This window comes from Myxine glutinosa, chromosome 6 (assembly GCF_964187855.1).
Source record: "Myxine glutinosa chromosome 6, kmMyxGlut1.1, whole genome shotgun sequence".
NCBI classification, from domain to species: domain Eukaryota; kingdom Metazoa; phylum Chordata; class Myxini; order Myxiniformes; family Myxinidae; genus Myxine; species Myxine glutinosa.
Window position 1 is genome coordinate 179,157,593 of NC_136266.1, and position 14,657 is coordinate 179,172,249.

At 42.6% G+C, this 14,657-nt stretch overlaps 1 protein-coding gene across 6 annotated transcripts in view; it reads left to right on the forward strand.

Moving 5' to 3' along the window:
* Positions 1 to 14,657, forward strand: part of LRP1 (LDL receptor related protein 1) — a 524,929-nt gene that overhangs the window by 331,108 nt on the left and 179,164 nt on the right. For all 6 annotated transcript variants that reach the window (XM_078780908.1, XM_078780909.1, XM_078780910.1 and 3 more), the window contains exons 24-26: positions 6,903 to 7,100; positions 12,772 to 12,976; positions 13,137 to 13,301. In XM_078780908.1, coding sequence (XP_078637034.1) covers positions 6,903 to 7,100; positions 12,772 to 12,976; positions 13,137 to 13,301 — 568 coding nt within the window. The remainder of the gene's footprint in view (positions 1 to 6,902; positions 7,101 to 12,771; positions 12,977 to 13,136; positions 13,302 to 14,657) is intronic.

A 14,657-nucleotide genomic window follows, 5' to 3' on the forward strand; every position in this document is an offset into this window, starting at 1 on the left:
TCATGCATGTAAAAGAATAAGCATGAAAAACTTGAAATGAAGACTTCATCTAATTGTCACAGAAATCGGATACAAGAATAACCAATTTAAATTCACAACTAACGAAATGTTCCGTTTTCGTTTCACAGACTCGACTTAATATTAAATCCACTCCATCATTTTTAACCTTCTCCTTTCAAGGCACAAAAATGTTATTGCAAATATAACAGTTCATGGCAAAATGGTGCATGTGTCTCTGTCTGTGTCGATCTGTGTGTCTGTTTTGGTGGTATGTGTTGGCATTGGGTGGTCGGGGCTATGGTGAGTTTGCATCACACTACGATTGATTAAATTATCGTAAACTAGCCGAAAGCACCCGGCGTTGCCCGGGTTCTTTTTGAATGAATTTGCTACTATAATTCAACCTTTACTCGCGGCTGTAGAAGATTGACTACTATAATTCAGTTCAGCTTTTAATTGCGAAATGGGCCCAGCCCGGCCGATGCGGCCTCGACCGGCCTCGACACCTAGCCTATAACCTTCCTGGGGCCCGTCCCGACATTTTTGGTTCTTTTTGAATGAATTTACTACTATAATTCAGCTTTTACTCGCGGCCATAGAAGATTGACTACTATAATTCAGCTCAGCTTTTAATTGTGAAATGGGCTCGGCCCGGCCGAGGTGGGCCTCGACCGGCCTCACCACCTGGCCTATAACCTTCCCGGGGCCCGTCCCGACATTTTTTGTATTGGAGGTTTCCTCCTATCTTTCACCGTTCAAGAGATTAGCTTGCACAGACAAACAAACAAACAAAAACTTTCTTTTATATATATCTACAGACTTGGCATTTAATATGGAATATTTTTTTTGTGGGGGTGAACTTACTTTTCAAGATGTCTTAGAACCAAAAGTTCATTGGAATTATGTTTAAATTATTCTAGATTTTGTTAATGTGACCTTTAAAAGAAACAAAAACCACATTTGACATTTCGAAACAAATAAATTGATCCTTGAAAGTGATGTAAACTGATATCAAACTCAATTCATGGACAGTACTGTGTTAAACTTCTGTACGTTTTCCAGAAGTATCTCTTTATTTTGCACATTAGCCAAAAATTTTTTTAACAAAAACAAAAGTTAAATTACGATTGGGATTACGGACAGTAAAATTACAGTTCAGTACTTCGTGTAACCCCCACGAGCATTCAGGAGAGCACGTACACGTTGAGGCATGCTGTTCACGAGATTTGCCAAGGTTTGGACAGGAATCGCTTGCCATGCAGTGACAATAGCCTGCTGCAATTCACGCACAGAGGTCGGCTGCTGGTCCAAGTGGTCGATTTGACCCGTTAATTCTGCTCACAAGTTCTCTATCGGATTCATATCCGGGGACATGGCAGGCCACTCCATATGCTCTACACCACGGTCAGCAAGAAAGTGTTGGATCATGCAAGCACGATGAGGCCGTGCATTGTCATCTTGGAAGACAAAGTTTCCTCGAAAGGCTGCACGAACAAATGGAAGCAATGTTTCTTCCAGAATGGCCCTGTACTTGAACTGGTTCAGGTTTCCATTCAGAACAACCAGGTCAGTTTTGCCCCCTGCATGAAAAGCAGCCCAAACGGTCACCCCACCACCTCCAGTTTGGACTCTTGGCACTATACAATCTTCGTTGTAGGGTTCGTGCACTTGTCTGCACACTTGGACGTGGCCATCTTGACGATAGACCAGAAATCTAGACTCTAGACTGCTGCAATTTTAGCTCTTTCACGAGCCTCGATTCAGTATACAAAAAAAAAAAAAAAAAATCCAGACTCGTCACTGAAGATCACATGATTCGAGTGTCCTGGCTGCCATTGACGGTGTTCTCTGGCCCACTGCAATCGGCGCTGGCTGTGTTGTCTGGTCAGGCATGTCTTTCTCAGGGGACGCCTGGCACGATAGCCTGCTTGAACCAGTCGTTGGTTGACTCGCCTTCTGGATACAGGCACATTTGTCAGTTGCTGCCACTCAGCCCTAAGCCGATTAGCTGACTTGGTACGGCCATTGCGGACTAACCGGTGCAGGTGGCGATCATCCTTCCTTGTGGTTCTGCGGGGACGTCCTGGCCTCGGTATTGGAGTAGGGACACCCCTCTGAGCATTTCGTTTCAGGATCTTTGACACCTGACCTTGAGTGATTCCATACTGCCGAGCAATAGCACGCTCTTTCATGCCGTAATTTCGTAAAGCCACCACTCCATGACAAACAGCATTGTCGAGTTGACGGACCATCTCCAGAGGAAGCGGCAATAACTTTTGGAGACGTGCAGCAGTTGTTTTCCACTAATACAGAACGCAACAACCCTTGTATACCCGACTGTGAAGCCAATCGTCAAATGCACCTGTCCGTACATTTGCCACGCCACCTGTGATATAATCCTGTTGTTGACTTCTTGCTGCGACAGACAATCAGTGACATGGTTCTTTTAACAAATAAATCACCAAAGTGTAAAAGAAACTCACCAGATTGATATACTGAGTTAAGAAAGTAAACCCAAGTCAAGAAAAAAAATATATTCCATATTAAATGCCAAGTCTGTATATATCTATCTATAATTCCAGTAATCTCTGTGTGTATGTTTGTATGTTTGTATGTTTGTATGTTTGTATGTTTGTATGTTTGTCTGTGACCGCTGTTTCTCGACAACCACGGGTCCGATATACTTGAAACTTGCCAGGTATATTGCTGGGGACCTGAGGATGTGCCTTTTCAAGGTTTCATATTAATCGGACAAGTAGTTACCGAGCTATGGCGATTTCTTTACCAAACTCCGCAAGCCGTTCGCTTTGGACCAAACCATTTCATGTAAATAGAGGGGGGGGGGATTGTCACCGTACTCGCAAGCCGTTCGCTTTGGACCAAACCATTTCATGTAAATAGAGGGGGGGGGATTGTCACCGTACTCGCAAGCCGTTCGCTTTGGACCAAACCATTTCATGTAAATAGAGGGGGGGGATTGTCACCGTACTCGCAAGCCGTTCGCTTTGGACCAAACCATTTCATGTAAATAGAGGGGGGGGGGGATATAATTTTAGATATATATATAGTACGGGCATGCCCTAGTAAATATAAATATAATAAATATAGAATATAGATAGATAATGTGGATTGATTGTAATAAGGATGTAGAACAGGAGGATTACATGAGGAGTCTGTTTTGAACATTCTTCCTATTTTCGAGTTTGAGGATGTCAGGCTTGATTCATCATGTTGGCCATCATCTCCCAGGATCCGTGGCACGCTTGTACTCTCACATAACACTCAGTAGTATTTATCCACCATGCTCATCCATCCTAATACACCTGCATATTGCCTTTGTTTCACATCACATTCACACACTCGATCTCAATTTGTACTTCCTGTTTAATAGCAGAGTTGCACCTTTTCCTGTCCCATTTCACTGCTCACTTCTCATTCATAATGAAATTCTCAAAAATTCTAGTTGGGGTGGTGGGGGGGTGGGGGAGGGGGGGAGATAGGAGGGTGAGTGTGACAAAACGTGGTGGGGGCGGATAGAGAGAAAAGGGGGCAGGGGTTACATGACAGCCAAGAAGCCGTTCTCATTTCACAGACTGTCCTATTTCTATTTGTTTATGGGTGTGGAACTTATATTGACGCCAGGGTCAGACACAGGGGAAATCCGTGATGGCAGTAAATTTAATGAAATAACTTACCTCTAGTTATGGAATAAAATGGTTACAAATGCACATCGACCATGGATGAGAGTAATGGTTTGAAAGCTTGGAGGGAAGGTGAGGGTGATGGCACGGATATGTAAAGGCAGGTTCCACAGAAAGCAGAGTGCGGAGACAAGAAATTGTATCAGAAATGATTTTTTTTTAATAAACTCCACTTGTGCATAACATCTGGAGCTTTTACATACCAGAAATAATATGTATCACCTGCTTTCTTTGCCTTCAAAACCTGCCATGTCAATATACATCCTCCTCAATAAACACCATCCTCAATATACACCCTCCTCAACAAACACCATCCTCAATATACACCCTCCTCAACAAACACCATCCTCAATATACACCCTCCTCAATAAACCCCATCCTCAATATACACCCTCTTCAATAAACACCATCCTCAATATACATCCTCTTCAATAAACACCATCCTCAATATACATCCTCCTCAATAAACACCATCTTCAATATACACCCTCCTCAATAAACACCATCCTCAATACACACCCTCCTCAATAAACACCATCCTCAATATACATCCTCTTCAATAAACACCAGCCTCAATATACACCCTCCTCAATAAACACCATTCTCAATATACACCCTCTTCAATAAACACCATCCTCAATATACACCCTCTTCAATAAACACCATCCTCAATATACACCCTCTTCAATAAACACCATCCTCAATATACACCCTCCTCAATAAACACCATCCTCAACATACACCCTCCTCAATAAACACCATCCTCAATATACACCCTCTTCAATAAACACCATCCTCAATATACACCTTCCTCAATAAACACCAGCCTCAATATACACCCTTCTCAATAAACACCATCCTCAAGATACATCCTCCTCAATAAACACAATCCTCAATATACACCTTCCTCAATAAACACCATCCTCAATATTCACCCTCCTCAATAAACACAATCCTCAATAAACACCATCCTCAATATACATCCTCCTCAATAGACGCCATCCTCAATATACGCCATCCTCAATATACGCCATCCTCAATATGTACCATCCTCAATAAACACCATCCTCAATATACACCCTCTTCAATAAACACCATCCTCAATATACACCATCCTCAATATACACCCTCCTCAACAAACACCATCCACAACATACACCCTCCTCAATAAACACCATCCTCAATATACACCCTCTTCAATAAACACCATCATCAATATACACCTTCCTCAATATACACCCTTCTCAATAAACACCATCCTCAAGATACATCCTCCTCAATAAACACAATCCTCAATATACACCCTCCTCAATAAACACCAGCCTCAATATTCACCCTCCTCAATAAACACAATCCTCAATAAACACCGTCCTCAATATACACCCTCCTCAATATACGCCATCCTCAAGATATGCCATCCTCAATATGTACCATCCTCAATAAACACCAGCCTCAATATACGCCATCCTCAATAAACACCATCCTCAATATACACCCTCCTCATTAAACACCATCCTCAATATACACCCTCCTCAATAAACACCACCCTCAATAACCATCCTCCTCAATAAACACCATCCTCAATATGTACTATCCTCAATATATGCCATCCTCAATAAACACCATCCTCAATATACACACTCCTCAATAAACACCATCCTCAATATGTACTATCCTCAATATACGCCATCCTCAATAAACACCATCCTCAATATACACCCTCCTCAATAAACACCATCCTCAATATGTACTATCCTCAATATACGCCATCCTCAATAAACACCATCCTCAATATACACCCTCCTCAATAAACACCATCCTCAATATACACCCTTCTCAATAAACACAATCCTCAAGATACATCCTCCTCAATAAACACCATCCTCAATATACATCTTCCTCAATAAACACCATGCTCAATATACACCCTCCTCAATATACGCCATCCTCAATATACGCCATCCTCAATATGTACCATCCTCAATAAACACCATCCTCAATATACACCATCCTCAATATGTACCATTCTCAATAAACACCATCCTCAATATGTACAAATTGGACCAGCCTCAATAAACACCATCCTCAATATACGCCATCCTCAATAAACATCATCCTCAATATACACCCTCCTCAATAAACACCATCCTCAATATACACCCTCTTCAATAAACACCATCCTCAATATACACCCTCCTCAATAAACACCATCCTCAATATACACCCTCCTTAATAAACACCATCCTCAATATACATCCTCCTCAATAAACACCATCCTCAATATGTACTATCCTCAATATACGCCATCCTCAATATACGCCATCCTCAACATGTACCATCCTCAATAAACACCATCCTCAATATACGCCATCCTCAATATGTACCATTCTCAATATGTACCATTCTCAATATGTACCATGCTCAATATGTACCAGCCTCAATATGTACCATGCTCAATATGTACCATCCTCAATAAACACCATCCTCAATATACGCCATCCTCAATATGTACCATTCTCAATATGTACCATGCTCAATATGTACCATCCTCAATATGTACCATCCTCAATATACACCTTCATCAAATTAATCATCCTCAATAAACACCATCCTCAATATACACCCTCCTCAATAAACACCATCCTCAATATGTACTATCCTCAATTTATGCCATCCTCAAAAAACACCATCCTCAATATGTACTATCCTCAATATACACCCTCCTCAATGTACAACCTCCTCAATAAACACCATCCTCAATATGTACTATGCTCAATATACGGCATCCTCAATATACGCCATCCTCAATATACGCCATCCTCAATATACGCCATCCTCAATATACGCCAGCCTCAATATACACAATCCTCAATATACACCATCCTCAATATACACCATCCTCAATATTCACCATCCTCAATTGCATCACCTTATCTCAATTGCATCTCAATATGTACTATCCTCAATATACACCATCCTCAATATTCACCATCCTCAGCATGCACTCACCTCCCATGCACCCATTTCTTCATCGTGCAACATTCTCTTCACCACAAAGCTCCCTAAACATATACACCTTCCATTTTGCTCATTAGGAACTTGCATTTTTATTGTGTGCCCACTTTCTGTGCTCTTTATCTGTGCGATACTCCTTTGCTGCTCATTGTGGTTTTTTTTTTTTATCATGTTCTCTCATTGCAGACCCCTTTCCCCCATCCATTGTGTTTTCTAACCGGCACGAGATTCGTCGCATTGACTTGCAAAGTGGGGAGTACAGTGTTATGGTACCTGGTCTACGAAACACCATCGCACTGGATTTTCACCTGAACAAGAGCATGCTCTACTGGACTGACGTGGTGGAAGACAAGATTTACCGTGGAAAACTCATCACCAATGGAGGTGATTCTTTTCATGATTTCAACAGTACACCTAATCATCTGTTCCAAAATTCCTCTGTAATGCCTCTCAATCATGTTCATTCATAAGATTGATTTTTTTTTTTAATTTGACCTTTGACTCACTGTCAGTATGGGATTTCAAGGTGTGCTTATGAACCAGCACCTGTTAAGGTAAACGTTCCTTGTGATCAGAAATTGAAATGTTCAAATATGAAAATGAAATTGTTCACAGTAAAACAGTTTATGGCTCAAACATCTGTGGTCACGGAGCTTGAAATCTCTCATCATGCAGTCTCTGGCAAAAAGGTTGATTTGATAGTTTAATTGAATAATTCACGTGTGATTTGTCATTTTATGCTTTAATCCCTCAATGTGACTTGCTTGCTCCCTTCATGAAGACGAGTTGAAAATACTTTATCCTCATAGAAACACATTTACATACACTTGAGTGATCTACTATATAAGAGAGATGTCTGTCTGTCTGTCGCCATTTTTCTCAGAGTTGGCTGAACGGCTCTTCGTCAAACTTTCAGAGGCTCATCAGTGAGTGTCTGGGACTGTTTTAGGCAAAAATAATAATAATAATAATAACTAGAACTACCACTTTAAAACTGCTGGCAGTGATGACCGGTTTACTCGCACCCACTTTTGATACAACCCCACTTTTGATACAACCCCACTTTCATTGGACTTGCTTTGACACAACCACCTTGGATACAACCCCGACACACACACACACACAAACACACACACACACACACACACACACACACATCCCCCCTACCCCCACCCACACCCCTCCCCCCAAACGCACACCCCTCCAAACACACACACACCAACCCCCCCCCCCCCCCACCTACACACACACATCCCTCCACCCCCACACACACACACATCCCCCCTACACACACACACCCCACCCCCAACACACACACACACACACACACACACATTCCCCATACCCCCCCCCCCACATACACACACACACACACACACACACACACACACACACACACACACACACACACACACACACACATATATACACACACATCCACACACAAACACCCCCACACCCCTCCCCACACACGCACACACATATGAACACAAACGCACATACCCTTCCCCACCCCCCCCCCCCCTAAGACACATCCCCACCCACACATCCCCCCACCCCCACCCCCAACACACACACACACATATACACACACACACACACACACAAACACTCCCACACCCCTCCCCCCATACCCAAACCTCTCCACACAAACACACACACACACATCCCCCCACCCCATCCATTTTAAAAAATATTTTCATTTAATTAACGATATCTGCCACCCGTGGAAGAACGTCATGTCGTGGCATGACGTCATCCGTGGCCCGTGTCGCATAAGAACGAAGTATCCCGTCGATCGAACTTGGTCAAATTTTTCATGATTGTCACCAAATTTGTTGTGGTATTTTGTTAACTCATCCGAGGCAATACGACAATCGAAATCCGATTTGAAATCGGAGCAAAATTGACGCCGCAAGGTCTGCCTGCACGCATGGATATTTTACCTGAGGAAGAATTCACTTTGGAAATGCGATCCATTTAAAATGTTAGATTTTGAATAACTTCGTCATTTTTCATCGGATTTCCACCAAATAAAGGTCACCATTGCTTGCAGATCCCTCTCTTTCTCTTTAAAATTGAAGACAGGATGAACTTCAGAGCGAGAAATAAGCCGAGACGGCGGAGAGTTTTACAATGTTATTTTCCAATGTAAATGACAATATCGTGTAGTTTTACGAAAATTCATCAGAATTTGTCCAGATTTGTTGCATTCGAATGTTACCACCCTCTAGCGACTGCCAAATCCGAAGACAATTTAATTTCGAGCTACCCTTAGCTCGTGAGGTGGTTATGTCACATGGCCTGGTCATAAAAAAAGTGCGGTTCTGGTTCTTCACGCAATAACAACTTCTAGCTTCCAGACCGTACATCCAATCATCTTTAAATTTTGCAGACTTGTTCCGCTTGATGAGAGATACATTGCATTAAACATTCAAGTCGATCCATGCAGTGGTTCAAGAGTTACAAGCTTTTTAAAATTTAACTTCCATTATTTATTGCTGCCAAACCATGTGACTTATCAAAACGTCTCAAGTAACATTGAAACATCCCCCCATGAGGAACATTTGTGTAAAGTTTCCACTCGATATCTCCACAAATTATGGAGGTGATACCATTTCTAGTTTGAGCTTTACAACGTCATAACTCTGAAACCATGTGTCGGATGACATCGTGCTCACTGACATTTTTGTTCGTCATGGGTATGCGAATACGCATGCCAAGTTTGGCTCGATCCGTTCAGCCGTTGCGGAGAAAAAGGGTTTTTTGTGTTTTTTCACGAAAAACAAGATGGCGGCCGAACCATGTGATGTATGACTTCGAAATTTTTTGCATCTGAGTTTTTTTAACTAAGCATCTGGGGAAAAAATCCCATTTTCGGGGGAGAAAATTTTTTGTTTGACGAATTCTAACCTCTTAACGTTAGCATTTTTAATATACTCGATACACATTTCTTTTGTTCCGATTGAAGAGTTCTTTAGAATGAGCCATACCTCAAATTTTTCCATTGAGCCGTTTCGGAGATACAGAGGGGCAAAGTTCAATGTGTTTTACAAGATGGCGCCCATACCACGTGACCTATGACATCATAATTAGCATTAAAAAATTCTAGGAGCCAAGACGATCATTTGTTGAAAATTTCCTGTCAATCTGATCAGCGGTTGCTGAGAACATTAATTATGAAGTTTTCGGAGGTGCAAAATAGGGCGGAAGAATAATAAGAAAACCTCTAGCAGTAATAATAGGTTACTCTCCATTTCATGGAGATTAAACCTAATTATGAAAAAAAAAAGATCGTTTTTTTGGAGTTAAAAAAAAAAATCGCTCGATCGTGCCGAAGCCTTTTAAAATTAATGACAGTTATATACAAGTTCACATTCGCATAAATAAATACAAAACAATCACCAGACATTTGAACACAAATAAATCAAACAATTCCGGAAGTGTACGAAGTTGGTAGTACACCTTCTTCTTCTTCCTGATCTGCATCACACTGAACGCAGAAATGTGATGAACGCAACATTCACCCACCAGCATATATATGAACCCCCTTCCTCTCCTGCCTCCCCCTCTCCCCTCCCCATCACCCCACCCCCTGCCCCCTCCCCCCTCCCTCCCCCTCCCGCCATGCTCCCCCATTTCCCCCCTCCCCTCCCCCCTTCCCCCCCTCCCTTCCCCCCTTCCCCCCTGCCCCCTTCCCCCCTCCCTTCCCCCCTGCCCCCTACCCCCCTGCCCCCCTCCCCTTCCCACTCCCCTTCCCCCTCCCCTTCCCTCCTCCCTCCCCCCCTCCTCCCTCCCCCCTGCTCCATCTCTCCCCCCTCCCCTCCCCTTCCTCCCTCCCCTTCACCCCTCACCCCCTCCCCTTTCCCCTCCCTCCCCCTTGTCCCCTGCCCTCTCCCCTTCCCTTCTCCCCCCTCCCCTCCCTCCTCCCCCGCCCGGCAACGCCGGGTACTTCTGCTAGTGTTGGATAAACTACAGGGGGCACTGCATCATAGAGCATGCTGTTTTTCACTCACAGTATCATCCGATCTTATCCGATGTACCATACTCTGTTAAAGAGCCCCAGTGCTGCTGAAGCATTCTCTTGGCAAGGTTTATTACTTGCAAAAATTGAAGTTTTTTCAAGTATATTGTTTGGTCTTGTGTGTTATTCTGTCTGTTTATTACTTGCAAAATCGAAGATTTTTCAAGTATATTGGTCGGTTGTGTTTGTGACTCTGTTTGTTAGTTTGTCACCGGCCTACAGGTCACAATTTTCAACCGATCTTCACCAAACTTCACCAAGTGGTAGAGTTGGTCAAATGCCAGAAGCCTATTGTTTTTGGGGTCAATAGGTCAAAAGGTCAACATAGGCCAAAGGTCACCCAACTTTGCTAAATTTATAAAATCCTCAATTTTCATCCGATTGACTTGAAATTTGAAGACCACTTGCATATCTGGTCATTGAATTCAACCACCAATAATTTTTGAGGTCAACATAGGCCAAATGGTCAACATAGGCCAAATTTCTAAAATCCTCAATTTTCATCCAATTGACTTGAAATTTGGAGAGGACTTGCACATCTGGTCACTGAATTCAACCACCAAGTATTCTTGAGGTCAACATAGGCCAAATGGTCAACATAGGCCAAGTTTCTAAAATCCTCAAATTTCATCCAATTGACTTGAAATTTGAAAAAGACTTGCATATCTCGTCATTGAATTCAACCACAAATTATATTTTAGGTGAACATAGGCCAAAAGGTCAACATAGGCCAAATTTCTAAAATCCTCAATTTTCATCCAATTGACTTGTAATTTGAAGAGGACTTGCATATCTGGTTACTGAATTCAACCACCAAGTATTTTTGAGGTCACCATAGGCCAAAAGGTCAACATAGGCCATCATGTATCATTGGAAAACTTTTGGGGGAGGGTGGATTTTGCAAGTATCGTGCTACGCATGACGTTTTCTTGTTTGTCTGTTTGTATGTCAGTCGCCTACAGGTCACAATTTTCAACCGATATTTACAAAACTTCAACAAATTGTAGAGTTGGTCATAAGGAAGAAGCCTATTGATTTTGAGGTCAAAAGGTCAAAAGGTCAACATAGGCGAAAGGTCAACAACTTAGGTGAAGTTTCTAAAATCCTCAATTTTCAACCAATTGACTTGAAATTTGAATAGGATTTGCATGTCTGGTCACTGAATTCAACCACAAATTATTTTGAGGTCAACATAGGTCAAAGTTCAACAACTTGCTTTGGGGATTTCGCAAGTATCGTGCTATGCATGACATATTGCTGGTGCTTGGTGGTCTAAAGTCGCTCTTCCAACAGCAGTTAGGGCAGGAATTTGGACATGGTGCCGGCGATAGCTCGCTTACTGCTCGTGAAGTATGCTGTGGGACTAATGTCGGCAAACAGAATGCCTAGTTTTCTGTCCATCTGAGGAAGGGCACGTGCATTGATGAATCAGCCTGCCTGTGAAACGCAGGGATGACAGTTTATAGCTGGGTCAGAATTATATCGTCATACCATAAATTATGTACATTCATCTGGGAGTCATTACGACTTCTTCCTGCAGGTAGTATCATTTCTGGAGTGGGAGTGGGAGTGGGGGGGTTGAGGTTGTGGAGCGGTGCGATTATACCACTGATCCAGTAGCCTCTGTAGGTTTGGGCAGAAATTTGCAAAAGGATCCCGGCAATGACGCGCACACCCTTTGAACAAAGACTTTTTTTTTCTTTTTTTTTTCGTACTTTCTTTTTTGCGTTCTTTGATGTCCACAAACTGATACTTACTGACATAACCCCTTCTTAAGAAACGTCCAAGGGTTGGCACACTTTGTGATGCACCAATCTGACAGCTCAAAGCTGAGTCGAGAATATAACTTTGACTAGACAGGTCAAACTTTTGTACAATCCATCAGGACCTATTTTTCATTGATTTCAATCCCTTCAGGGCCTAAATATTTTAAAGTTTTGATGTTGGGATTGCAAATGCACTATTATAACTGTTGGTGTTCCAGAAAATCTCCATGAATATTGGGGGGTCAAGTAGCACGTGCATTTGCAGGACTCAGCGGCATGGAGGTGGTAGTTGAGCACGGACTGGCAACACCTGAAGGCCTGGCTGTCGACTGGATTGCTGGAAACATCTACTGGGTGGAGAGCAACCTGGATCAGATTGAGGTGGCACGTCTTAACGGATCCATGAGAACCACACTGCTCGCTGGTGTCATCGAACACCCCCGTGCCATTGCTCTGGATCCTCGCTCCGGGTTGGTTAAAGAAGGTGGTTGTGTTGGCATTCCAGTGGAGTTAGAGGAGGGTGGTGAATTAAAAAATTTTTTTAGCAGAATAGGTGTTGATAAGATCTGAGGGAGTGCTGTGGCAATCCATGCTCGATCTCGATAATAATGACATGTTTAACCCCTGCAGCATCCTCTTCTGGACAGACTGGGATTCATCGTTCCCGCGTATTGAAGCAGCTTCGATGAGTGGCTCAGGCCGACATGTTATACACCGTGAGACAGGTGCTGGCGGATGGCCGAATGGCCTGACTGTAGACTACCTGGAGAAACGCATCATGTGGATCGATGCCAGGTAACCAATGAGCCTCTTATTGCTATGAGCATGGTCATATCAGGTTGGTTTCATGTGCTCATGCTTTCGACGAAAAAGGGCAGAGGGTACAAGACCATAAATGTGGCAGTAGAAGACAGAGAGACCACCAACCTGTTTGTCCTTTTCTCTAATATCCTCTCTTCTACTCATTGTGAGTAGCAGCTTGTAAATACATTGTGTGGCAATTAGTGAGGACGCAGCTTGTTCATTATTGATTACTGATATGCCTTTTTTTCTGCTTTCGCAGGACATTGTAAAAGTGAGAATTGTAAATTGTAAAAGGACATGGATAAAACGTCCCATTCCAACTCTGAGCTGTCTCGTCCTCATATTTACAACATATTTACCAACATATTTACCATTGAGCTGTCTAGTCTAGTTTGATTGTCATCCTCACTAAAAACTGTTGGATTGGTGTTTCATAGGCAGGACATTGCATCACCAAGGGCACTATCCCTGGAATGGATGTTAGCTTGGGACCAGTCTGCTAGCATTAGCAGGTATACATTAAAAATGCCACGTCTTTCACAAAAAGTGGGCGACTTATTACCAGCACCCTGGCCGATTTATAGAAATTCCCTGCATAATCTACAGGAGCCACTCCTTAAGCTACATAGTGATACTGCTCTTAAGCAATGATGCAAGCTCGCAGACACGAGCTGTATATGGAAGAAGAAGTGACATTATGATAGTTTACTTGGGAATTCTTGAATCTGTTGTGAATTTGTTACTTGACACAGGGCGATCTTAAAGAGTTTGTGAAGAACCAATGTATGTATAATGTATATGTACACACACACACACACACACACACACACACACACACACACACACACACACACACACACACACACACACACACACATATATATATATATATATATACAGTCACGTGAAAAAGTAAGTACACCCCATGTAACGTTTTGACTTTTTCAACATATTTCAACATACAGCTATTTGATCTTCATTTCAACAATATTGACAGATAAAGGTGATATAATATAACAAATATCATGAAACATTTACATTTTGTAGTCCATTGTATCTATCTATAATTCCAGTAATCTCTGTCTGTCTGTCTGTACGTCTGTACGTTTGTCTGTGACCGCTGTTTCTCGACAACCACGGGTCCGATATACTTTTAACTTGCCAGGTATATTGCTGGGGACCCGAGGATGTGCCTTTTCAAGGTTTCATATTAATCGGACAATTACTTACCGAGCTATGTCCAAAAAACGATTCAACCAATCAGAGAGCAGCGAACGATCGCGTGTGCCGAACGTGGCGGGCACACTCTGCCTCGGATGGCACATTTGAGAGCGTATTCATTTATTT